Source organism: Protopterus annectens, chromosome 3.part0 (genome assembly GCF_019279795.1).
Source record: "Protopterus annectens isolate FY-2018-M chromosome 3.part0, PAN1.0, whole genome shotgun sequence".
NCBI classification, from domain to species: domain Eukaryota; kingdom Metazoa; phylum Chordata; order Ceratodontiformes; family Protopteridae; genus Protopterus; species Protopterus annectens.
The window spans coordinates 106,812,189-106,837,736 of record NC_056731.1 but is presented as its reverse complement, the minus strand read 5'-3'; the positions used below and the strand labels follow the sequence as shown (position 1 = coordinate 106,837,736).

At 42.9% G+C, this 25,548-nt stretch overlaps 1 protein-coding gene across 2 annotated transcripts in view; it reads left to right on the top strand.

The window, feature by feature from the left end:
* FAM126A (family with sequence similarity 126 member A) overlaps positions 1-25,548 on the top strand; it is a 1,303,250-nt gene that overhangs the window by 777,503 nt on the left and 500,199 nt on the right. For both annotated transcript variants that reach the window (XM_044064612.1, XM_044064613.1), the window contains exon 5: positions 23,837-24,016. In XM_044064612.1, coding sequence (XP_043920547.1) covers positions 23,837-24,016 — 180 coding nt within the window. The remainder of the gene's footprint in view (positions 1-23,836; positions 24,017-25,548) is intronic.

Here is a 25,548-nt window from a genome sequence, read left to right as displayed (position 1 = left end):
ATGTCTTCAAAAATCTACCTAGCTTTGACATATTTTCCCTTCTGAGCCCCTCAGACACTTCTTCACACTGTAAATTAAATTCCAGTCCCCACCTGTAAGTAATTCCTTGCTGAAAACTGATTTCTCCCATAATTTTTAATCTCCATTATAGCAGTTTTAGGTGAAATATAAATACATGTCAGTGTAATCCTCCTCCCTTGCCAGTAGCCTCTTAACACTACAGATCTGCCATTATCTTTTTTTTTATCTTCCTTTATCACTAAACTAGGTATAAATCCCTACATCACAAGATGGGTTGCCAACTGGCTCACTGACAGAACCCACACTGTAAAAGTTGCAAACTCCAAATCTGACCTCAAGGCAGTGACAAGTTGAGTGCCACAGGGATCTGTCCTAGGACCTCTCCTGTTTGGTATCTACTTCTCTGAAGTACAGGCTAACACAGAAGGCCTCTGGCTGATGAAGTTTGCAGATGACTGCAAACTAGGAGCCATAGTCAAGTCCCCAAATGATGTGGACATCCTACAGAAGGGCCTCACTGAGACGGATGCCTGGTGTCAGAGCCATGGCCTCAAGCTCAGAGCCAAAAAGTGCAGTGTCATCCCCTTTGGTAAAAACTCTGTACCCATGAACTACCACATAGGCAGCAATTTGCTTAACACTGAATGCGTGATGAGACCTTGGGACCCAGGTGGACAGTAGTCTCTCCTTTGATAGTCACATCGCCACAGTAGTCAGGAAGTCCTTCTATGTGGCACACGTCATCATAAAAGGGTTCTCATCCAGGAAAAAAGAGGTCATTGTTCCCCTCTACTCATCACTCATTAGACCAATTATACGCCCCTTTTGGAATGTACCTCACAAGACATCTGCAGCAGCTGGAAAGACCACAGAAGTACCTCACAAAGAGGATTACTGGCCTCAAACAAATGCCCTACACTGACTGCCTCAAAAAACTCCAGCTTTACTCCGTAGCATATCGCCAACTCCGAGGTGATCTCTGCCTAACATATAAAGCTATGTCAGACCCAGAGCTGTTGGACATGCTACACCTAAAGAAATCCCAATCCCTCCAAGCTACACGCTCTAGGGACCTAAACCGTGTCACCACAATAAACAGGACATGCTGGAGGGATAGATTCCTGTCCCAGAGACTTCCTGTACTCTGGAACAAGCTACCCATCTATGTCAAGCAAAGTTCTTCATTAGCACTCTTCAAGGATAATTTTGATGAGTGGATGGGAAATAGGAAATACACCTCAGGGATCACTTCTGTCTCTCTGCTGGACAATGGCACAGGAAAATAACTTTCTTGGGTGGCGTAAGCTGTGGTACCTTGCTGGCTAGGCTTACGTAGGCCCTTGGGCCGATAGCCTACTACCTACCTATGAACCTATGAACTATTGGAGCTCCTCTTGCAATTAATACACGTACTCCTCTTTTCCTTTGTCCCAGATATTCTGTTGAATAACCATCCTGGAAACCTTTCTTTATCAAATTCACTTGTTCAGTTCTTTCCAAGTGTGCCTCCTGTAACATAGCTGATGTCCTTCAAGGATGCATCTGCAGTCATGACATATGGGTTGTCCTGCCTCAGGCAGCCCTTCGGTCGGCCGGATTCCAAAGTCTGGGTCTGGCCTCGGCTGATGTCGCACTTCACCCGACGTCATAGCTCCTGGGGTATAAAGGCATCAGCTGACGCCATTTTCCTCCGTCTTTCTTGCCGTGCGGTGCCCGAAGCAGAAGCTGTTCGCAAGTGCCAGTCGGTCAGATCCAGAGATTTCAGCTACCGAAGACTTCTAAAAAAGCTAAGTACCCCATTGGGGACTCTTTCTTGCCTCAGCCGATGTCAGACAAAGTAAATAATTGTTTAACTTGTGGGAAACAAATACCTCATAAGGATTTCCACTCTTACTGCCTTCCTTGCTTAGGCCCAGACCACGACGTATCAGCTTGTTTAGCCTGTGCTTCCTTCAACCGACGGACACTTAGACGTCGGTCGGAGTTTGCTGAAGAGTTCTTTGGCTCCGATTTTGCATATAAAATGCCGTCGGAGACTCCGACTACACATTTAGCTAAAAAACGCAAGGAAAAGGACCGACACTCGTGGCCCGCGGTTTCGGCTGAAACCACGGTTAGGCCTACCGCGAGTGTCTCTGTTTCGGCTGAAACCGAGACCTCGGTTCTCCCTTCGGCCGAAAGCATGCCTCCGACAACCGAGGCCACACAGGCCCCGGCTGAGTCTGCTACAGAAATTCCTACTGAAGAAGCAGGCACACAAGATTTGTCCGACACCATTCCGTTGGACATCTCTACTCCTGCACGTGGGGCAGCTAGACCCCCTGCTTCTATGTCTATCAAGGCCTTCTCCAGGGCTAAAGCAGCTAAACTTTCCAAGGCCTTACCTACAAAAGCTCCCTCTCACAGACCTACCTCAAGTTCTCAGATTCTCAGCCTTGCTGAGGACCTTATTTCTCTGATCAGGGGATCCCAACCTCACCCAGACAGGGCCTCACAACCCCCTCCTGAAAAGAGGCCTAGGACTGAACCCCCTGACCTCTCTCCTCTGACTATTCCTCGGATGGTTCAGATTTATCTGACCATCTGGAAGGACCATACTCACCTTATGAGGATTCTGATGCAGAAGACTCCATTCCTTCTGCCTCCCCTCCAGAAGAATTTTCATTTGGGGAAACTCTACACTCAATGAGGGAACACTTCCAATGGCAGGGTCAGGATTTTTCTGATTCTAGGAAAAGGCTAAGGACTTTTTTGCACTTACCACAGCATAGGCCTTTAGCCATACCACCTGTACTATCAGTTGATGATGCATACAATGATGCCAGTACTGCCCCTGATTCTCTTCCCCCGGCCCCTGCCAAACCTGACAGATACTACAGGGTCCCGGATTCTCACTTCCACTTGTATAAGACCCATGCTGCAGACCCAGAAACCATTTCTCAGGGCCCTAAAGGTGTTGCAGCTGCCTCTGCCAAAAACCCCCTACCCTCTGAAAGAGAATCAAGAGCTTTAGAGAGATGGGGTAAAAAGGTTTATACATCTGCTACTCTTTCTGCCAGGGCTTTAAACTGTCAATTTCACATGATACAGTACCAGGAATTTTTGTTAGATCAGCTGAATAAAAAGCTGTCCTCTCCTGAACCTTTAGACCGTAAGTCCCTTCAGGATTTGGTACTCAACTCTCAGCAGGTCAGTAATCATTTCTTAAAATGTGGCTATGATGCACTGGAGGCTTCATTTAGATCAGCTATGACTGGAGCAGTGATTCGAAGGCATGCCTGGCTAAAAGAACAATCCTTGCCAGACCATGTTAAGTCTAAACTCCTAGATGCCCCTATGGAGAAACAAAGTTTATTTGGCTCCCCTGCACAGGAGATTCTAAAGAAAGTGGAAGAAAAACAAAATCTGTCCAAACAGTCAAGGATTTTCTGCAGGTCCAACCTCCGAGGTTCAGCAGAAATTGGCCTTCAAAGAATTGGTCCTTTCCAGACACCTCCAGAGCACAGAGAGGCAGAAATAGACGCCCAAGAGGCAGAGGTCAATCAAGGGGTGCCTACAGGGGTCGTCAGTGGCAACCTGCCAACCAGAGAAGTGCCGCCACAGCTGCGACTGCAACCACTTCCACAGGACAGACACAATGACTTGGCTCTGATTCCGCCTACCAGGGAACAACTGGAAGCTCCCTTGGGCGGAAAGTTAGCTTTATTTTCAAAAAACTGACATTGCATTACAGGAGACAAATGGACTTTGCAAACAATAGATAAAGGCTACAGGTTTCACTTCCACACTCTACCAAAAAAGAGAGGAATGCCAAACCTCCCACCAAGCCAGAAATCAGAGGCTCTAAAACAAATCATCAGCTTACTAAGGATGAGAGCAATAGAAAAGGTACCATCTATGGAACAAGGCCAAGGATTTTACTCCAGACTATTACTTGTACCAAGAAAAGAAAATCAATGGAGGCCTATTCTCGACTTGTCCGCACTGAACACATATCTCATTGTTCCAAAATTCAAGATGCTGACCCTACAGCAACTTCTTCCCATGTTGGGCAAGGAGTCTTGGCTGGTGACTCTAGATCTCAAGGAGGCATACCTGCACGTCCCTATCGACCAGATTGCAGAAGACACCTCAGATTTCTTGCAGGATCAGAGCATTATCAATTCTCAGCATTGCCCTTTGGCTTATCTACTGCCCAGAGTATTCACGAAATGCCTGGCATCAGTAATTGCACATTGCAGGCTTCAGGGAATTCAAATCTACCCATACCTGGACGACTGCCTAATACAAGCGGACAACAAGACAAAAATAATAAAGGATTTGGCCTATGTCATACAACTGCTGCAAGCCTTGGGATACACAGTCAACATACAAAAGTCAAGACTAGTGCCATCCCAAAGGATAACATTTTTGGGTGCAGAACTGGACACAATAACTCAGATGGCTTTTCTCACAGAAGAAAAACAAAAGCAACTACCAGTCTACTTCATGGCATTAACAAGACAAACTCAGCTTACTGCAAGGAAAGTCCTGCAGGCCCTGGGTTACATGGCATCCTGCATAATCTTGATCCCACATGCCAGGCTGCATATGAGAAAATTACAATGGTACCTAAGGAATGTATGGTCTCAACACAGACACAGTCTAGAAGCCCTGATACCAATCATTCCATGCCTGAAAAAAGAATTCCTGTGGTGGGCTCAGGCCTGCCAGATCAACAGAGGACTGCCTTTCCACAAACCACATCCAAGGCAGACCATCACCACGGACGCCTCAGACCTAGGCTGGGGGGCACACATGGAAGACAAGTGTATCCAAGGCCTATGGTCCCAAGACCAGCTGAATCTACACATAAATCTAAAGGAGATGCTGGCAGTGAAGCATGCAATCGTGGCATTCAAATCATTCCTCCAGCAAGGACACCTGCTGATAAGGACGGACAATACCACAGTCATGTGGTACATCAACAAACAGGGAGGCACACATTCATACCCTCTATGCCGGATGGCAATGGACCTGTGGAACTTAGCCCTGAATCCCAACATCCAACTGCAGGCCAGATTCGTACCAGGAAAGAGAATTCACTAGCAGACAGCTTAAGCAGAACTACCACGGATGCTCACGAATGGATGCTGCATCCAGACATCTTCAAAACCATAACAAAGAAATGGGGAAATGCCAGAGATAGACCTGTTCGCCTCCCCACTCAACCACCAACTGAAGAAATTCTGCTCAAGAGTATACCACCCACAAGCCTGGAGGGTGGACTCCCTTTCTTTCAGCTGGAAGGCCCTGACAGTATATGCCTTTCCACCTCTCCCATTGATGTACAAAGTTCTACTGAAGATCAGAGAGGAACAGCCAAAGGTAATTCTGATAGCTCCAGACTAGCCAAGGCAGCATTGGTACCCGGTACTGAGAAGCATGTCTCGGACGAACTCATGGCCTCTACCTCTATGCCCTTTACTTGTAACGCAGAACAACTACAAGACCCTGCATCCAAACTTAAAAACGCTGCAGCTAACTGCTTGGAAAATTGCATAAAACAAAACCAACCTGTTTTATCTCAGAGGGTTAAGGACATTATCCTGGAGGCTCGCAGACCCTCCACAAGGAAAACATATTCAGCCAAATGGAAGAGATTCCTCATTTGGAGTGCAGCAAAGGGAACAAATGTCACACTGGCAAAACTAGCACACATCATAGAATACTTAGCAGAACTGTTCCACAATGGCCTGTCCTATTCTTCCATTAAGATTCATGCATCAGCAATTTCAGCAGAGTACAACATGGATCCTCCTGTCTCCTCTCATCCTCTCCTCAGACAATTTTTGAGAGGGATCAAAAATGTAAAACCTCCAAGGAAACCACTTCTGCCTGCATGGGATCTCAATTTTGTGCTAGAAAAATTAACACTTCCCCCTTTTGAACCAGCAGCAACAGCAGACTTACAGTTCTTATTTGGAAAACTGCCTTCCTGCTAGCAATCACTTCAGCAAGAAGGGTATCCGAGTTACAGGCATTAATGGCAGTGCAGCCTTTCCTTATCTTCCACCAGGATAGAGTGTCTCTGAGAACCAATCCTACTTTTATGCCAAAGGTGGTATCCAGGATATCCTTGAACCAAGCTATTCATTTACCTACATTCTTCCCTAACCCACAGAACAGGGGGGAAAAACTACTACACACCTTGGATGTACACAGACAACTGCACTACTATCTGGACAGAACTAAGGCCAGCAGAAAAACTGACCAGCTTCTGGTAGCATATGCAACAGGAGTGCAAGGAAAAGCAATTTCAAAACATACAATCTCAAAATGGATAGGAAATTGCATTCGATTCTGCTACTCATTTCATGGAAAGACAACTCCTGAAAATATCAGGCCTCACTCCACAAGAGCTACAGCCACCACTACAGCTTTCCTACGAGGAGTGGCTACCAAAGACATTTTAGAAGCTGCTACTTGGAACTCCATGCATACATTTGCCAAGCATTACAATCTTCCTTTATACTCCAGATCCCGAGCAGGTTTTGCAACTGCAGTTTTACAAGGGATCTTAACTACACCATCAATATCTTAGTGCCTCCTCCCCCAGTTTGGCTATGGTATTCTACCCATATGTTATGACTGCAGATGCATCCTTGAAGGACATAGTACAGTTTTGTACCTACCATAAATGTAGATGTCCGATAGGTATGCATCTGTAGTCAGGATTACCCACCCTCCTTCCCCTCTGTGGTATTCCTAGGGTACTTACCCCTCTCTTAGCTAGCTGGGGGAATCTATTATGGTGTATTTGTTTGTATGTATATATGTATATATATTTTTGATTTCTACTGTTTGGAATTTTCTACTTTTATACAAATTTAGCCTTCCTAGAGGGCACCTGGCATCTGGGGCAAGAAACACTGAGGAAAATGGCGTCGGCTGATGCCTTTATACCCCAGGAGCTATGACGTCGGGTGAAGTGCGACATCAGCCGAGGCCAGACCCAGACTTTGGAATCCGGCCGACCGAAGGGCTGCCTGAGGCAGGACAACCCATATGTTATGACTGCAGATGCATACCTATCGGACATCTACATTTATGGTAGGTACAAAACTGTACTTTTTCTTTCTACGTTTTTAATATAATTCACTATTCTTTCTTTTTGTATTTATCATCAACATTTAAAGACATTACATGACACATAATTGTATTAAAAAGTTATTATTACCACCTTTTTTGTTAAATGTCTCGTTCCAGCTTTTGTGTTACATGTATGCATTCTTTGGCAGGTTGAACCTTTATATAGTTGTTTCTTATCATATCCATTTGAGCCTATGTCACATCTTACAAAACTTTTTGTTTTGCTGAAAGCCCTCAAACAAAAAACAACCAAACCCCCAATACCCCTAAAACATATTAATTTAATAATAACCCACAAAACTATGTACATCTTCAAATATTGAAGTTTTACCATCCTAGTAGGAACAAATGTCCCAAACTGACAAGCCACATCGACAGACTTGAGTTAACATAAAAAAGGTTATCCATGCTTAAATGCATACTGCAGCATGTGTTTATACTAAGTGCTAACCAGTTTTGTCTTATCTTTATAACTGTCCCAGCTTTGAAAAGTCATGAATTCTTTCAGAGAACATTGTCTCCTAGCTAGTTTCTCTTTTCTTTTTTTTCCCCAGCCAGTCACTTCCCCCAGACTGTAACCAGTATCTTTCTATCAGATTGCCTGTATGGAGACATGAGAACCAGAGAGCCAATTTCTCATTATCAGATTATCTCCATGGAGACATGAGAACCAGGCAGTCAGTTTCTGTTTATCAGACTGTTTCCATGGAGACATGAGAGCCAGGTACTAAGTTGCTATTAAGCATGCATTCATTGGTTAGAAAATAAAGCCCCATAATCAATATTCATTTACTTACTTTCTCTTAACTTGTTATTAAATCAATCTGAGGTCCTTAATCCAGTCAGCCCCCATGTCAGAATGAGAAAAAAAACACATTCATTTTTCTTTTGTCATGCTCTTTTAGCAAGGCTTTTTTTTTTACATTGCACTACCTACATTTCTTAAAACTGAACAAGAAAAGAGAGAGAGGAAAAAGTAAGGGAAAAAAGCAAAGCAATACCTATTTACAATCCCCATTACACTTAAACATAACTGAGAAGACTTAACTTTATAGCATGCAAAGAAAACCACACACCACAAAAGTAGTACTATTAAGAAAAAAAGGTTTACTTACAGTAGAGTCCCCTACAAGTCCAACAGATTCTGAAAAAGTCCAACATTTCCAGATTTTCTTGTTCTGTCATATTTCACCAGTATAGTTATTGAATTGTAATACCACATTGTTGCTGGTTTTATTACTGTTCTTCTCCATCTCCCAAATCATGTCTCTGCTTAATTTCCAGTGTACTTTCAATTCTTCTGGTTGTGCTCCCTTCCTTCTCTCCAACATTTTCTATTGAAACAGTGGAAGAGGTTTCACAGATACAGGCTTTCTCTCTGTTTTTTTATTACCGGAAGATAAAGAAGCAGAATCTCCTTTTGTTTCACAGCTCACTTTTTGTTGGACAAACTTTTATATTTCCTCCTTTGCATGTACTTCATCAAAGAATAATTTTGTCCGTCCAGGGAAGAATGCATGTACTTCATCAAAGAATCATTTTGTCCATCCAGGGAAGAATACCTTGAAGACAGCTGGGTACAGCAGTTTGAATTTCACACCTTTGTATCAACATTCTGTGAACAGTGGAATGAATTTACTCCTCTCCTGCCTGGTGTACAGTGAGTAATCATTCTACACAAACACTGTGCTTTCTCCCACTTTTAGTATTTTGTCCTTCTGCTACAGTTTTGTCAGAATCAACTCCTTCTGGTGGTAGGATTGCATCTTTACTACTAAAGGTCTGGGTTGCTTTTTCATAGCCAGGTTTGGAGCATACACACAGTGTCTTTCAGCTAACAACTCCTGCTGTAGAATTCCAGTCCAGTTGCTTATTGGTGCTTTCATAAAATGAATGCAGTGTTTTCCTTCCATCTTCTCTGGCATAGCTGAAATTTTCAGGTTTTCTCCATGTGCTCTGTCTTCTAATGCTATTATTTTTTGAAACATCTTTTCCTGGGCAGTCTCATATTCAGCCAGCCTTTTCTTCATTTCAACCTTTGATTTTTGCAGCTTTATCACCTCATCTGAATATCTGTTCACGTCTTCCATTTTTTCCAGGCTTTTGTTGTTTGTGTTGATATACTCCATCAGTGTTTTGTTTATTTTAACCAGGTGTGTGTGCAGTTGTCTTGTATTTTCCTTTAGGTTACTGGAGGTTGGATTGCTTTTTGTTGAACAGCTGCAGAACTTCCCCATTTGGTGTTTTCTTCCTCATGTTTTGTAGCTTTTTTTTCTGGGTGCTCTGTATTTCTCTTTCCTGTTAAGAGAGCTAGAGTTAAGCTGTTACTCAATGTGCACCCATCTTGGAAGTCCCTCATAAGGCACATTCTGTTGCATCAATCTGCACTTCTCACTCACATAATCTTTTGCTTAACATACCTTCTCTTTCCAACTAGTGATCATCTCTGACATCCCACACTTCATTTGGTTATACAGTCATTCCCAGGTACAAAACACGCAGCTGTAATTATCCTACAGACAGCTCACTTTCTTAATAAGATTCGTCTTTGATATATTTTAAGTAATGTAAGTTACAATTGCATATACTGTCTGTTTTTACCTGGTAATTGTATTCAGATGTGTGTTTTCATTATACCCTTGGTATCTCTCAGTAAAGGTAATACTAACTTTATTTTTATTCCTGGGCTAAGACTGAAATTGGTCACTTGTGATAAGTGCTTTATCATAATAAATTTTAAATTAATAAATAAAGGTCTAAATTATTTGTATGTTGCAGTTCTTTTCTTTTCCCTTTTTCTTAAGTATCTACATTTTTGTTAATCAACTCTTAGCAGAGGAAATGGCATGTTCAGCTTGTAAATGCAGTTCCTCTTCAAAAATTGCTTCAGATGTGGTTTAGTGAAGTCAGACTTACTGTGTGAACTACACTTTTACAGAAGCAAAATATTTGGTCTGTAGCAATCTTGGGCTTGGCATGTAAAGTCTTGAAGCGTTATTTACCTTTTAGAAGCTCACAGTGTGGAAATTAACTGAAAATGGTACAGAAATACACTTCAATAACTAATGTTGCAATGAATAAATAATGTATGATAGCCAAAAGGACTTTGAACTAACACTGTTTAATATCATTAGGCAGTCACAATGAGGTAATCATCAGAACCTCAAGTCACTGAATTATGTGACTTTACCCATCCATGTACATCAGTTTCTTTCTGCTGCACAGAAGTGTCAGATTACTGATCATTAGTACAAGTGATCTCTCAGCGTCATCCTTGGAACCCTTTTGCTAAATTTGACATTTCTGGAACTCTGTACCATCAAAGTGTACCTTGTTGATAAACTTTTGTTATTTTGGTTTCTGGTGTGTGTGTGAGCTGCTACTGAATGTGTGGCAGGAATGAAACAAGACGTCCTAAATGAGATGGTTGACCCCTTTCCTGGTCTGTTTAATTATGCATACAGCTGGTTCAAGCTGTTCGGTAGAGTCCTACACCATTTTGAATGGTCTTGACTGTTTTTGTATCAATTTTTGCATTCTGCTTTTATCACACTTGACACATTCATTCTCCCAGCTTCTCTCCACCTGCAGATAAGGCATGAGAGGTGAGAGTGGGGTACTGCAGGCTGTCATCTTGTGGAAGTTGGGAGATTTTTCTTTTGCTGTTACCTTCCCTCTACTGGGCAGTTGTCATGGTGCTCCCTCTGTTGGATGGTTGTCATGGAGCAGTGCTTCCTCTTTTGGAGCAGAGCTGTCTTGATGCAGTGCTCCCTCTGTTGGGCAGTTGTCATGGTGGGCTGCTTCCTCTGTTGGAAGGTTGTCATGGAGCAGTGCTTCTTTTGAAGGAGAGCTGTCATGATGCAGTGCTTTCTCTGCTGGACAGTTGTCATGGTGCCATGCTCTCTCTGTTGGACAGTTGCCGTGGTGCCGTGCTCCTTCTGTTGGACAGTTGTTGTGGTGCCATGCTCCCTCTGTTGGCAGTTGTCATGGTGCATTACCTACTGTGCTAGACCCTTACAAGAACACAGTTCCAAACATAGCTATACCTAATTTAAGATTTGGATTGCCTTTTGCAGAGGCTCAGACCGCCATGTCCCAACTTCTTTCACCGTATACATCCCTATAGCCAGTCCTGCAGATATTGCATTTGCAGTGGGATGAATACCAATGCCTTCTCAAAGGATGGTCAAGTTAGTACTGAAGGCTGATTCCTACTCATCCCCAGCCAGTTCTTTCCAGAACTGTATCCATCTACTGCCTGAAATTGGCCTCTATTTAACTTTGTCTATATTTTCACCGCAGACTGTAGCCCAGTAAAGGCCACCTTCTTCATCCAGTGTGGCTATAATCCTGTAGTGACTATTCACTACCTTAGTTTTCAGTGCCTGTATGCTATGGTCACTATTGCTGCAACTTGTTACCATATCCTCCTCTAGGAATGGAAAAGCTGACAGCTTCTTCATTCCACTTGTGTTTGTCAGCATTGGGAATGTTACTCATACTTTTCGATTGTAATCTTTTTCGATTGAGAACATAATCTCTACAACAGTAAGCTAGACCTGATTCTTTGCTTTTGGTATTACAATGTATGTGTCCTATGTTTGCATCACATATACTTAGGTTCATAGGTAGGTACTAGGCTGTTGGCCCAAGGGCCTAAATAAGCCTAGCCAACAAAGTTCCCTGGCTTATGCCAACCCAAGAAAGTTAATTTCTTGTGACCCTGTCGAGCAGAGCCACAGAAGTGATCTCTGGGGTGTATTTCCTATTTCCCATCCACTCATCAAGATTTTTCTTGAATGTTAATGAGGAACTTTGACTGACATAGATGGGTAGCTTGTTCCAGAGTATGGGAAGTCTCTGGGACAGGAATCTGTCCTCCTGTTTATTGTCGTGACAAGGTTTAGGTCCCTAGAGTGTGTAGCTCATAGGGATTGGGATTTCTTTAGGTGTAGCATGTCCAACAGCTCTGGGTTTGACATAGCTTTATATGTTAGGCAGAGATCACCTCGGAGTAGGCAATATGCTACAGAGTAAAGCTTGAGTTTTTTGAGACGATCAGTGTAGGGCATCTGTTTGAGGCCAGTAATTCTTTTTGTGAGGTATGTCTGTGGCCTTTCCAGCTGCTGCAGATGTCTTGTGAGGTACATTCCAAAAGGGGCGTTTTACTCTATATAATGGGTATAATGAGTATCGAGTAGAGGGGAACAGTGATTGGGAAGCATGCTTATTTTTATGCCTGTCTTTTTGTGTAATATCCACAGACGAGGAATCAACATAGTCTGCGTTGTGGGAGTGCATTCATTTTGCAAGATTAAAGCAGGTTAGGCAGAAAAACAGCAGTTAATACTGTCTTTCTAGATATTTCAGTCATTAAGTTTTGATTTCAGCATTAAACAGATGGTCAAAAAAAATCAGAATATTACCATTGTAGCTAATATCCTGACAGACAGGAGCTTTGCACATTTGTTATAACTTGAAAATAACTGAAGATATGATGTTGCATCTTCCATCCATTATTCAATGGGATAGATCTTTGGACCAGAGTTGGATCTGACTTTGGCCACTTTCAAGCTTTGGATCAGGTGTTGATGCTCCTACCCTTACCCATAATCCCCTAGTATGAATGAGCAAGCTACCTCAGATCTCGTTTGCACTGTAAGTTTCAAACATAGTCTTTGGTGGTTGGTGTTTTTTTTTTTTTTTTTTTTTTTTTTTTGGTAAAAGATAAGTACAGTTTTTATTTTTTTCTGTGTTCTGTGTCTTCTTTCTCCTGATTTAGGAGTTCTTTCTAAAGTTTCCTCCCTATATACATATTCAAAAAAGAAGTATTTTGTTTGGATTCTCATTCCCATTCTCGGACTCTATCGGATTTAGTCCTGTATTACCTTTGTCTCTCTATCCCTTCCTATGTTGAGACCAGAATTTTTGCCTTTCTTTAATTGGTGTTTTTTAGACATGTCAGAAAAACCCTCTGATTTCAAAAAGTCTTGTGGCCTGAAGCCATAAGCTGCTGAACTCATATGCTCACCCAAAATGTGTATATTGTCTAGGGGCTGCACATTTGGATTTTCTGTGCAGCATTTGTAATGCTTTTGGGCACAAGGTGATAGTGGATCACTGTAAAAGTTGGTTTTGAAAGGACTTCTCCTAGCCTCCATGGGAGAAAGTACCCCTTCCGTTTCCTCTCAGCCTCCATTTTATTTCTCCACAGGCTAAGAAACTGGCTGATTAGGCATTTCAGGTCTGCCACAGGAAAAAAAAAAAAAAGAAAAGGAAAAGTCAAAGGCCAGGAAGAGATCTCTAGAGCATTCTCCCTCTGGCTCTGGCTCCTAAACATACAAAACATTTGGATCCAATTTTGATCCTTATCAGATCCATTACCTGCCTGTCCCTGAGCCCCAGTTTATCCCAGGGTTAGTTTCACCAAGGTTAGGATGTTCTTTGTGTTTCACTGTCATCACATATGGGTTATCTGCCTGCAGGTAGCCCTCAGCCAGCCTGAATACCAGAGTCTTCAGATTTCTGCGTAGGATGCTGTCACTACTTCCATGATGTCAGGTCATCATGGGTATAAAACATGCAGCTGACGCCTTTACATCAGCTTTTCTTGCCGCGAGGGAGCCCAAAGTAGAAGCAGTTCGCAAGTGCTGGTCGGCCGACACCTGAAATTTTTGTTTTCGAATTTCAGACCTGAAGTCTTCAAAAAGATAAGTACCCCATTGGGGATCCTTTTTTCTTGCTCTAACGATGTCAGAAAAAATTAGCAATTGTCTTGCCTGTGGAAAGCAAATACCTCATAGAGGTTTTCATTCTTACTGCGTCACCTGTTTAGGCCCAGACCACGACATCCCTCACTGTCGGTTTTGTGCCTTGTTCACCACCTGAACTATTCATCATCAGGCTACTTTTGTAGCTAAATACATTCGTTCTCGATCTCTGTACTCCGAAATGGCTTCGTTAAGCCTTCCGACTACAGATCTTATGAAAAAACTTAAGGATAAAGACAGAGACTGCATAGGTCCAAAACTGCCAATGACACTTCCGTTAAGCTAGTCGCCAAACTGCTGGTACTCAGTGAGGCACTTTTGCAGCCCCTGATACCCGCTACTACAAATTCGCAGGCCTCTACTGAGACCCATTCGGAGTCCTGTATGCCGCAAGATGCTTCTTCGACTATGGAACCTGCGGATGTCTCTACCTTGGATGGGTCTGGAGCCGCTGTGCAGGTACCAGCTTCTGAGGGTGTATTCAGGCCTTCCGATTTTCATATTAAACCGACGACTTTGTTTCATGCTAAAAATACCGAATTCCTCAGGCCTAAAGCTCGCACTAATGCCTAGAAAGCAGGCGACCAAAGTGCATTCTTAGGCCCATATGCTCAAAAACAAATGATTAGTATGGCTGAAGACCTTATTACCTTAATTAGGGGAAGCCAGCCTTCACACTCTGAGACCTAGAACTGATTTTCTTTCTGATTCTTCTGATCAGGAATCTGATATCTCTGTTCCTTCTGACTACCAAGATTTACCCTCATCTACTTATGAGGATTTTAATGCAGTGGATTCCATTCCCTCTGCTTCCCCTCCAGAAGATTTTTCTTTTGGTGAAACCTTGCATACCCTTAGGGAGCTTTTTCGCTGGGAATATTCTCAGTCCAAAAAGAGACTTAGGAAATTTTTAAACCTGCCTCAACTCAGGCCTGTAGCTATCCCTCTGTTCTGGAGATTGTAGTTGATGTTTTCTTAGAATCCAGCCTTTCCCCAGTCACTTTGCCTCCAGCTCCCAGGAAACCTGACCGGTACTACTGAGTACCTGACTCTCACACATTCCTCTTCAAGAATCCTACTGCGGATCCAGAGACCATTTCCCATGGATCTAAAGGCATTAAGGCTACTATTGCCAAAAATCCTACCCCTTCTGATAGGGACTCTAGAGCTTTAGACAGATGGGATAAGAAGGTATACACTTCTGCTACTTTGGCCATTAGGGCTTTAAATTGCCAGTTTTATATGTTAAAGTATCAGCAGCATATTATGGGACTACTTAAACAGAAAATTATGTTGATTCCTGACTGTGCTGAACACAAAGATTTACAAGAGTTAATGCATTCTGACCAAGTTGGTAAACATACAATGTGGTTTTGATGCTTTAGAAGCATCTTGCAGGGCTGCTGTCACTGGGTCTGTACTTAGAAGCCATGCTTGGCTTAAGGAACAAAACTTGCCAGATCATGTTAAAGCTAAATTACTGGATGCACCCTTAAACCAAGAGCGCCTTTTTGGCAACAAAGCAGAAGAAGTCCTCAAAAGGTTGGAGGAAAAAGCCAAATCTATGCAAACTATTACAGATTTCTTACAAGTACCGCCACCTAGATTCAGTAGACATTGGTCTTCAAAGAACTGGTCCTTTCCAGTCCCTTCCAGGCCTTCTCAGTCCAAACCCAGGAGCAGCAGACCACCAAGACTTCAGTCTCAGGCTATGCACAGATCTAAGCAGTGGGGGGCTTACACTCCCAAAGCAGGGAGTAGTAAGCCACCTCTCCCTGTGGAAAAATGGCACAATGACTTATCCTTAACTCTTCCAAGCCTTGCTCAACTACTTGCTCCCTTAGGAGGAAAGCTCGCCATGCAAGCAAAAAAACTGGAAACTCATTACCTAAGACAAATGGGTTTTAAACATAGTTTCTCTAGGATACAGATCCCACTTCTACTAACTCCCAACCCCAAGTGGACGACCAGGCCTCTCCCCAAATCAGTGGGCGGAGGCCCAAAAACAAGTGCTCTCTCTCCTCAGTATCAGGGTTATTCAACCTGTCCCAGCAGAACAATGGGGACAAGGTTTTTATTCAGGATTGTTCCTGGTTTCCAGAAAAGAAAACTCCTGGCATCCTGTCCTGGATCTGTCTATTCTCAACACCTTTCTGGTGGTTCCAAAATTCAAAATGCTAACTCAACAGTTTCTTCCTATGCTAGCCAAGGATGCCTGGCTGGCAATCCTAGACTTAAAAGAAGCTTACCTGCACATCCCAGTAAGGGAATCCTGCAGAAAATACCTACATTTCAGGGCAGGCTCCATGCACTATCAGTTCTCTGCACTTCTCTTTGGCATATCTACTGCACCCAGGGTATTCACAAAGTGCCTAGCTCCAGCCATTGCATTTGCAGGCAGAGAAATATTCAGATTTACCCATACTTGTATGATTGCCTGATTCAGGCAGAGAGTCAGGACTTGCTATGACAACACCTGGCATTTGTAGAGAGACTTCTAACCTCATTGGGGTATGCCATCAATGAGAAGAAATCACACCTAGTACCCTGCCAACAGATTGTACTCCTGGGAGCAAGCTTGAACACAACTTCCCAGATGGCATTCCTCACTTCAGAGAAAAAAAGTTTATTTGACGACCTACTTCAAACTATTGGCCGCAAAAACACAGCTATCTGCAAGGAAAATCCTGCAAGCCCTGGGGTTCATGGCCTCTTGCATTCTGTTAATTCCATATGCAAGACTGCATATGAGGAAACTTCAGTGGTATCTAAAATGTTTATGGTGTCAACATTTTCAGGACCTGGAAACAGTGGTCTCTGTCATTCCTTGTCTAAAGGCCAAGTTCCTTTGGGGGGCAGAGGCCTGCTACCACAACAAGGGACTCCCTTTCACTCTACCCCCTGCTGCCCAAACCCTGACAACAGATTATGACTATGCATGGGGGGCTCACATGGCAGGCAAATGCATTCAAGGCAAATGGAGCCCGGCACAAATTCCCCTGCATATCAATCAAAAAGAAATGTTAGCTGTACAGAATGCTCTGACAAGCTTCAAATACCTTATTCTCCCAGGACAACTCCTGATAAATACAGACAGCACCACAGTGCATAAACAAGCAGGGGGGGAACTCATTCCTACCCTCTCTGCAGGTTAGTCATGGCCCTGTGGAACACAACCTTGAGTAACCAAGCGCACCTGCAAGCTCAATTCCTGCCAGGCAAACAAAATTCACTGGTAGATGACTTAAGCAGAAATCTACTGGACCCACACAAGTGGAAACTGGAACCCAACTCATTCAAACTTCTAATCTACAGGTGAGGGACACCAGAGGTGGACCTCTTTGCCTCCCCCCAGAACCATCAGTTGAGCAAAATTTGCACCAGAAATCCTCACAGCCAAGCATGGAAAATGGATGCCCTATCCTTTACATTGGAAAACCTCTCAAGTTGTGCCTTTTCCCCTCTGCCCCTCCTCTCAAAAGTACTACTCAAGATCAAACAGGCAGACCAAGGACAATCCTTATTGCCCCAGACTGGCCACACCAGCACTGGTACCCACTCCTACGCAGTCTAACAGCAGTGCCACCCTGGCACCTACATCTGACCCCCTCCCTGCTATCCCAGCAGGATGGACAGATTTTGCATCCACAGCTGCAAACCCTGAACCTTGCAGCCTGGCTTATCCCTGAATACTCCATCAGCAACCCTAGCAAACAGATGATGGACATCATCTTTGAGGCCAGAAGGCCTAGTACTAGGAAATCCTATTCAGAAAAGTGGAAAAGATATTGTTCTTGGAGCCAGTCTCAAGGAAAGGACACAGCCGTGCCCGCCTTACCTGAAATCTTATTTTACCTAGCAGAGCTGCTCCACAAAGGCCTGCCCTTATCAGTTAAGATTCATGCCTCTGCTGTCTCAGCTCATTGCAGCACTGAGCCACCTCTTTTCTCACCCTCTCAACAAACAGATCCTGAGAGGAGCTAACAATTTAAGACCCCCGTGGAGAGCACCCATCCCTGCCTGGGACCTTAACTTTAAAGAAGCTCACGCTTCCCCTTTTTGAGCCTGCTGCTGCAGCAGAATTAAAATTCCTCTCTTGGAAAACAGAATTACTTCTAGCCATCACTTCAGCAAGAAGATTGTCTGAGTTACAGGCAGTAATGGCCGTGGAACCCTTCATTATTTTCCATGCTGACAGGGTTTCCCTCAGGACAAACCCATCATTTATGCCCAAGGTGGTATCCAGTGTGGCTTTAAACCAATCCATCCATTTACCAACCTGTTTCCCTAATCCTCAGAATAAAGGAGAAAGGATCCTGCACTCCTTGGACGTGCACAGATAGCCCAGGTTCTACCTTGACAGGACTAAACCTTTCAGAAAATCTGATAGCTGCTACTCAGCTTTGCTACAAGGGCAGAGGGCAAGGCCATTTCAAAGTAAACCATTTTCAAATGGATAGCACACTGCATCCAGTTCTGCTACAAACACTATGGAAAACCTACCCCACAGGGGATCAGCCCTCATTCCATTAGGGCTACCTCAACCTCTACAGCATTTCTCAGGGGAGTCCCTACCAGGGACATCCTGGAAGCTGCAACCTGGAGTTCTGTACACACCTTCACCAAGCATTACCACCTGTCTTTTCTAAATCCAGAGCTGGATTTGACACAGCAGTCTTACAAGGCCTGCTAGCCAGCCATAATGCTTCATGAGTGCCTCCACCCTTCCTCAGCTTTGGGAATCAACCCAAGTGTCATGACTGCAACAGTGAAACACGAAGAACATAGTACAGTTGTGTACACTTACCATAAATGTAGATGTTCGAGTGTATTCACTGTTGCAGTCCTGGTCACCCTCGTCACCCTCCCTCCAGCCCCCTGACTTTTTAATACTTTCTACCTATCCTCTTTTTGGGCATATCTTATGGCAATGGTATTTACTTTTTACTGGAGGTGTTCCACACCTTGTAATTGCTTCCTATTTTGGGGGCTCCTGACACCTGGGGCAAAAAAAACTGATGTAATGGTGTCGGCTGCATGTTTTGTACCCCTGATGACCTGACATCATAGAAGAGGCGACAGTATCCAATGCCGAAATCCCAAGACTCTGGTATTCCGGCCGACTGAGGGCTACCTGCAGCCAGATAACCCAAGTGTGATGACTGCAACAGTGAATACACTCAAACATCTACATTTATGGTAAGTGTACACAACTGTACTACCTCCAAATCTCTCTCAGTTGTGCAGAGGAAATCCATTGACTCACAGTTGGCTACCCTTCAGTGTACCAAACGTCTCAATGTGTCTGATTTTCCAGTACAATGGAAGGTGCCTTTAGAGTAGTTGGCACTGGCATCACCATTTGGAGATCTGCATGGATGTGACTTTGTGATTTTTTTAGAACATTTCAAGATGCATTTGTCAATGTCCCTCAGGAGTGACACTTTTTGGTCCTAAAATCAACGTAACACTTTCCAGAAGTGAACATGATGGTAAGACCTTATCTGCCATAGGAATCAAGTTTTCCACCCCCTAACAGACCTTCAGGAATCAAAAGTATAGGAAGAAACTGGTTCCGCAAGTCGCAAGAGTTTTCTCCTGACAATTCTGGAGAAAGAGCCTTCCACAACAGAGGGGAAAACTCTAATGGTGGAGGTCACCCTGGGGTAGAGTTGAACCACAGAACCAGGGCTTTTGAAGTCCTTTCTCCAAGAGGTCCTTCCAGTGTTCCTGAATGCTTGCTTTGACTGGTGCTGTCTGGAGGCAGTTGTGGGGCTTTTATCCCTGCACCTGACAACTTGAATGCCCATGACTCAAGATGTGTGGGTGCAGAGGATAATAAATGGAAGCCATTTCATTGTCTTTCTTTCTCCTTCCATATCCACAAAAACTTCATAGTGTGCCGCCTTCTCATTGTGACGGTGCCCCTTCAGAAATAAGGAAGCTTCTAAACAATTGATTCATCCAAGAGGTCCTACCAGACCAGAGAATGTATTGAATTTTCTCAAGTTTCTTTTTAGTGCCAAAGAAAAACAGGGACCTAAGCCCAATCCTGGACCTCCACCATCTAAACATGTTTGTAAGCCAAGTGAAATTCTGAATGGTCACTGTTCAATCTGTTCTACCTTTACTAAGGGAGAACAACTTTGATGTGCTTGATCAACATCCAAGATGCTTACTACCACATAAAGATAGACAGGTGATCTTGGAAGTTCCTTCCTTTTTAGGCTGGGAGACCATCTCCAATTCAGAGCCCTGCCTTTTGGTCTCAGCACAACCCCCCTGGTGTTTACCAAGTGCATGGCAATGGTTGCAACTCACTGCTGATGGCAGTGGTTCCAGGTGTTCCCTTATCTGAATGACTGGCTCATCACGGGCTCATCCAAGGATCTACTTGTCCTTTTACCATTTTTGCTTGAATCTGGGAGACACATTGAACAAAACAAAAGTTAAAGCTTCAGCTCATCCAGTCCTTAGAATTCACTGGGGCTGTCCTAGACACAAAACTTCAGATTGCAAAGCTTCTGCAGACCAGCATTTCAAATCTTCAAAAACAAGTCTTGGCCATGCTATCTTGTCAGAATCCACCAGCAAAACGGATTCTACATCTTTTAGGCTCCATGGCAACTGCTATAACCCTAGCCTGTCTGCTCAACTTCCACAATCAAGTTCTGCAGTGGACCTTAGCAGTCCAAAGGTCTGTCAGACATCATCCCATGTCCTATCAGCTATTGCTAACAAAGATTTGCTGGTCACACATCTGGTGATGGATAAAGTCACCGGCTGTATCTCAAAGACCTCCTCCTGTTCTTCCTTCTCCCCGAGCCATGGTGACTACTGGTGCTCTCCACTTGTGGTGGGGATGAGTCATTTCTTAGAAAAGATGATCCAAGGCCAATCTTTACATCAACATTTTGGAGATGAGTGGCCCTTCTAGCATTGCAGGCTTTTCAGGAGAGACTCTCTTTGATATCTGTCCAGTCAGACATGTCATTGAGTTGGTGCATCAACAATCATGGAGGAAACCCGATCTTATCTCTTGTGTTGAGAGGCCATGAGGGTATGGCAATGAGTGATGTCTTCCCACCACTTTCTGATACCATTGCACATTCTGGGAAAGTCCTGTGTTCTGGTGGACAGGTTGAACAGATCTGTCCTCCTCTGTCATGGATGGTTCCTCAACCTAGTTGCCGCAGAGTGTATATTTCAGCCATTCCTTGCTGTGACCTTTTTGCATGTCCCCACAACACCAAATACAATTAGTATTTTGCTCTGATCTGTTGAGGCGGGAGTCACCAAGGGACGGTCTGATCCATAGTTGCCCCCCCCCCCACCCGACTCCTTTATGCCTTTCCACATACCCCTGTAATATCCATATCCGTACCGAAAATTTTGGCATGAAGGGTCATTGCCATCCTTATAACCCCCTACTTGCTTTGACAAGTATGATTTCCTTTCCATTGGCCTCATCTGGTAACTTCCTAGGATCTGGGCTTTGCTATAGACTTGCTCTCTCTCCTTTTGAGGTTGCCTCGGTCATACAAGCCCTTAGGCTAACCGCATGGTTTCTCCAGTTCCAGTGATAGCTAGACAGTCTAGGCTTTCATGCCAAGTCATTCACATTTTGACCTCATCTCAGAAGCCCTGTGCAAGAAAGAGCTTCAAAAGTAAATGGAAAAGATTCTGAGAGTTTCCAGTAATAATTTAGATCCCTTTTCAACCCCTCTTCTGGCCATATTGGATTTTCATTTATTTCTGTTTCAAAATGGAGCTATGTATTCTACTGTTAAGGTACACTTGAGTGCTGTATCCTCTTTTCATATTGGAGAACATCACACTCCCACTGCATCCCTCAGGCAATGTAAAGCTTTCCTTAGGGGAATACCCCCCCCCCAGGATATTACTATTCTATTGCAAGCCTTGACAGGCTCTCTCCGTATGAGCTTGCAGCCAAAGTTGATCTGAAGTTTTTCTCATGGAAAACTGTTTTTAGTGACCATCACTTCTGTCTAGAAGATTTCTGAACTCCATGCTTTATCATCCAAACCTCCTTATCTGATTTTTCACAATGACAGGGTTTCTATGAGAACAAATGCATCTTTCCTCCCTAAAGTGAATTTTGAATTGTGTATCAACCCACTAGAGTACTTTCCATATTTTTCAAATACGGACAAACACAAGCTACATTTTCTGGAGGTGCACCATCAGTTTTGTTTGTTTACATCAAACTAAGATGATTAGAAAAACTGACCAGTTTTTTGTCTCCTCTCTGGTCAAGATGGGAAGGGGAGTATCCAAGGTAACACTCCAGGTGATTTTCTGATTGTATCTCTCTTGTACAAAGAATAAAGACTTATCGCTATCCAAACCTCCAAAGGCCCATTCAACTAGGTCAGTAGCTTCACTACAGCTTTCTTTAACGGAGTACCTTTTGATGTTTGCTGTGGCTACTTTAGTCCAAGTTCCATATTTTTATTTCATACTCAAAATTAGACATACACTGAAGATCAAGAGCTTCCTTTGGTTTGGCTGTTCTCTGGAATATGCTTCCATGAGATATCCGTAACAATACCTAGGATCTCTGTCGTGCCTTTTGAGGAGTAGTCCGAAGAGGCATCATCAGATCTAAAAGTTATGTATGCGCCATGATTGATCCGTGTTGCCTGATTCTGTCCTTCATCTTCCATTCCCATTTCCCCCATCCCAGGTATGCTCCTAACTCCAGCAGTAAATAAAAAGGAATTTTCTGGCTAACCTGTCCTTAGTTACCAATGTTTTTTTTTTTCAAGCCTACACACAGCTACTGTTTTGTTTCACTCTGCTCTGCTGCATAGATACTCTTCAAGTTTCCTGATATTTTGGAGGTAGTCAGTTTTTCTTTAGTTCTGTGAGCAAACTACATCTTGGGTAACTTTCTCTTCACTGGGGGATTTTTGGTTAGAGGAGGAGCCTGATCACTCGCTCCAAATCTTGAGTGGCTGAAGTCAGAGTGAAGACCCATGGGTTGAGGATGGATGGAAGCAGACAACACAGTGAGTGTATAACTGTTTATTTATTGACAGGATATATACAGACATCTTTGCTTTCATAAAATCTAACATGTTGTCATGGAGTACACTCTTAGGACCTGCTTGACTGAGTTATTCTGTTAATTTCTTATTGTTTGTGAATCATTTTTTGAGGCTCTGTAACTCATTTAACAAAACTGTAAAATGTATAGTGGGCTGTCCGGCTCATTGGTGAGTGTGCATTTCTTTTTTTGGATCACTTTTCCATTGCTTTCCAACAGTCAACACCGTCCTTTCTCGGTCAATTGGTCCATATGTCTGCTGTTCACTGGGGGTGTGAACCAACCACAGGGACCATCATTTAGGCAGCCAGTCAGAGTTTTTCCTTATTTTAGCACTTACCACAGTTTGCCTAGGAACACAACTCCAGGATTCAGCATGCAATAGCTGTAAGCAGGGCATGTAACTCATTTGTGTAAGCAAAGTAACCCCTTAAGACAGCCCCCACCCCGCCAGAAGGCAGCTGTCCCATGTGGCCGCTGGTCACTACTGAGCATTGTATTATGAGGCCTTGAACCCCAGACAATGTCCCCTCAAATGAGAGGTGAGCTAGTGATAACAAGCTATTACTCCCTTCTTATGCTAGCTTCAGCAGGCACTCAAACCACTAACTGAACTATTGTTACCTGGGTTTTAGTCAGGGTTTTATCATTTTTATGCCACTAGCATAGAATATACCTTCTTCCTGTCCACAGATGAGCAGTTTTGCAATCCTCTGTACTGTTGGAAGTTAAAAATGTGCATTAAAATATTTTTCAGTCATTCCATTCACGTATGATTTTGTGAAGGATGGTTATATTTTTGTGATGTGATTTCATTAATATTGTTGCATATCCCTTTCTTCAGTTTTTAGAACCTGTCTGCCATCAGCTGTTTGAATTGTATCGCAGTGGAGAGAGTCGATTGCAAAGATTCACACTTCAGTTTCTTCCTGAACTTATTTGGTGCTACCTGAATATAATAAGTTGCAGAGATCTACAGAGCAGTGGCTGCATCGAAGCTCTTCTTCTGGGAATATACAATCTAGTAGGTGATTATAATGGAATACAGATGTACATCATGTCATTTCAAACAATGCTGCATGAGCAGTTGCTTCTTTTGCTTTATGAACATAAAATACAGTTTTCCTGATGTTCCTTGTTCAAAGCAGGAATGTTGAACTTAAGTTATACCCGGATATTCAGGTTCACATACTCTTTTCACTTAATATTCCCTTCATAACTGACTTCTGTGCTAACTCTCCTACCAATCTCTCCTGCCCTGTTTTTACCTCAAATCTCCACCTCCTGTTTGATTTGATTGGGTCTTTGCCTAACTGTAAGTTCTTAGACATTTCTGTATAGTGGCTAGTATCTTTTCTTAGTTGTCATAAGTACACTGAAATGCCTATGGTTAAAAGGGCAACGTTAGGAGCATTATCTGCCTGTTATCATTTCATGCATATTTTATTAAGAACTGTTAAAATGTGAATGGCATTTATACAAGGATACCCAATATTGTTTCACATTCATTTCATCTCAGTTGTGTCCGTATGTTATCTTTGGTTTCCATTAGAAGTGAGTATATGAATTCTGTTCAGGTTAAGGAATACAGCAGCTCCAGAAAATGCATTTGAGTTGCCATTACATCAGAAATAAAATTCATGGGGGGGCGTGGCCAAGGATGAACACAGGATAGCAGCAGATTTCTTCAGCTCCACCAATTTCATTACATTGACAGGAATTAATTACTTAAAAAATTAATTCTTGAAGTAATTTTCTTTCTAAATATGTTTGTTTTATATAGTTCTTGAACTATATCTAAAAAAGAAAGGAAATCTTAATAATATTCCTGTCAGAAATTACTTTGGAAATTTTCCTGTCAGTTTATCAGTCTGAAATGAGTTCCAGTAAGACAAATTCTCAAGACTCCAGCATCAAGAAAGAACTTCAGTCTCTGATAATTATAGTCCAGCAACTTACTGCTAAGATGGATAAAATGGATACTAAAATAGACACTTTCATAGAAAAAACTACAAAACAAATAGACTTGTTACATATGGACCTGCAACAACAGAAGATCCAGATGACAGGCATAGAAGAAGCTGTGAATGACATGGAAAATAAAATACAAGAAGAGGAAATCAACATTGAGTTTCTGCTGAAACAAAATACACATTTACAAACAAAGCTGGATGACCTGGAAAATAGATCTAGGCGCAATAACATTAGGATTTTTGGACTGCCAGAAAATATTGAAGGTAACAATATTACTTCTTTTTTAACAACATGGCTCCCTAAAACTTTAGATTTACCAGAAGCATTCTCTTTTGGTATCGAAAGAGCACATAGATCTATATCTAATACCAACTCTAACAAAAACTATCCTAGATCAGTTATAGTTAGATTTCTATCATCTTTTGATAGAGATGGTTCTTAAATCTGCTTGGGCTAAAGCTCCTGTTAAGTTTAATGAGACAACTGTGCGTTTTGACAATGACTATTCTTCCATGGTAATTGCTAAAAGAAAAGTTTTTCTGCCACTAATAAGGGAGCTTAAAAAAGCACAGTTTAAAACAT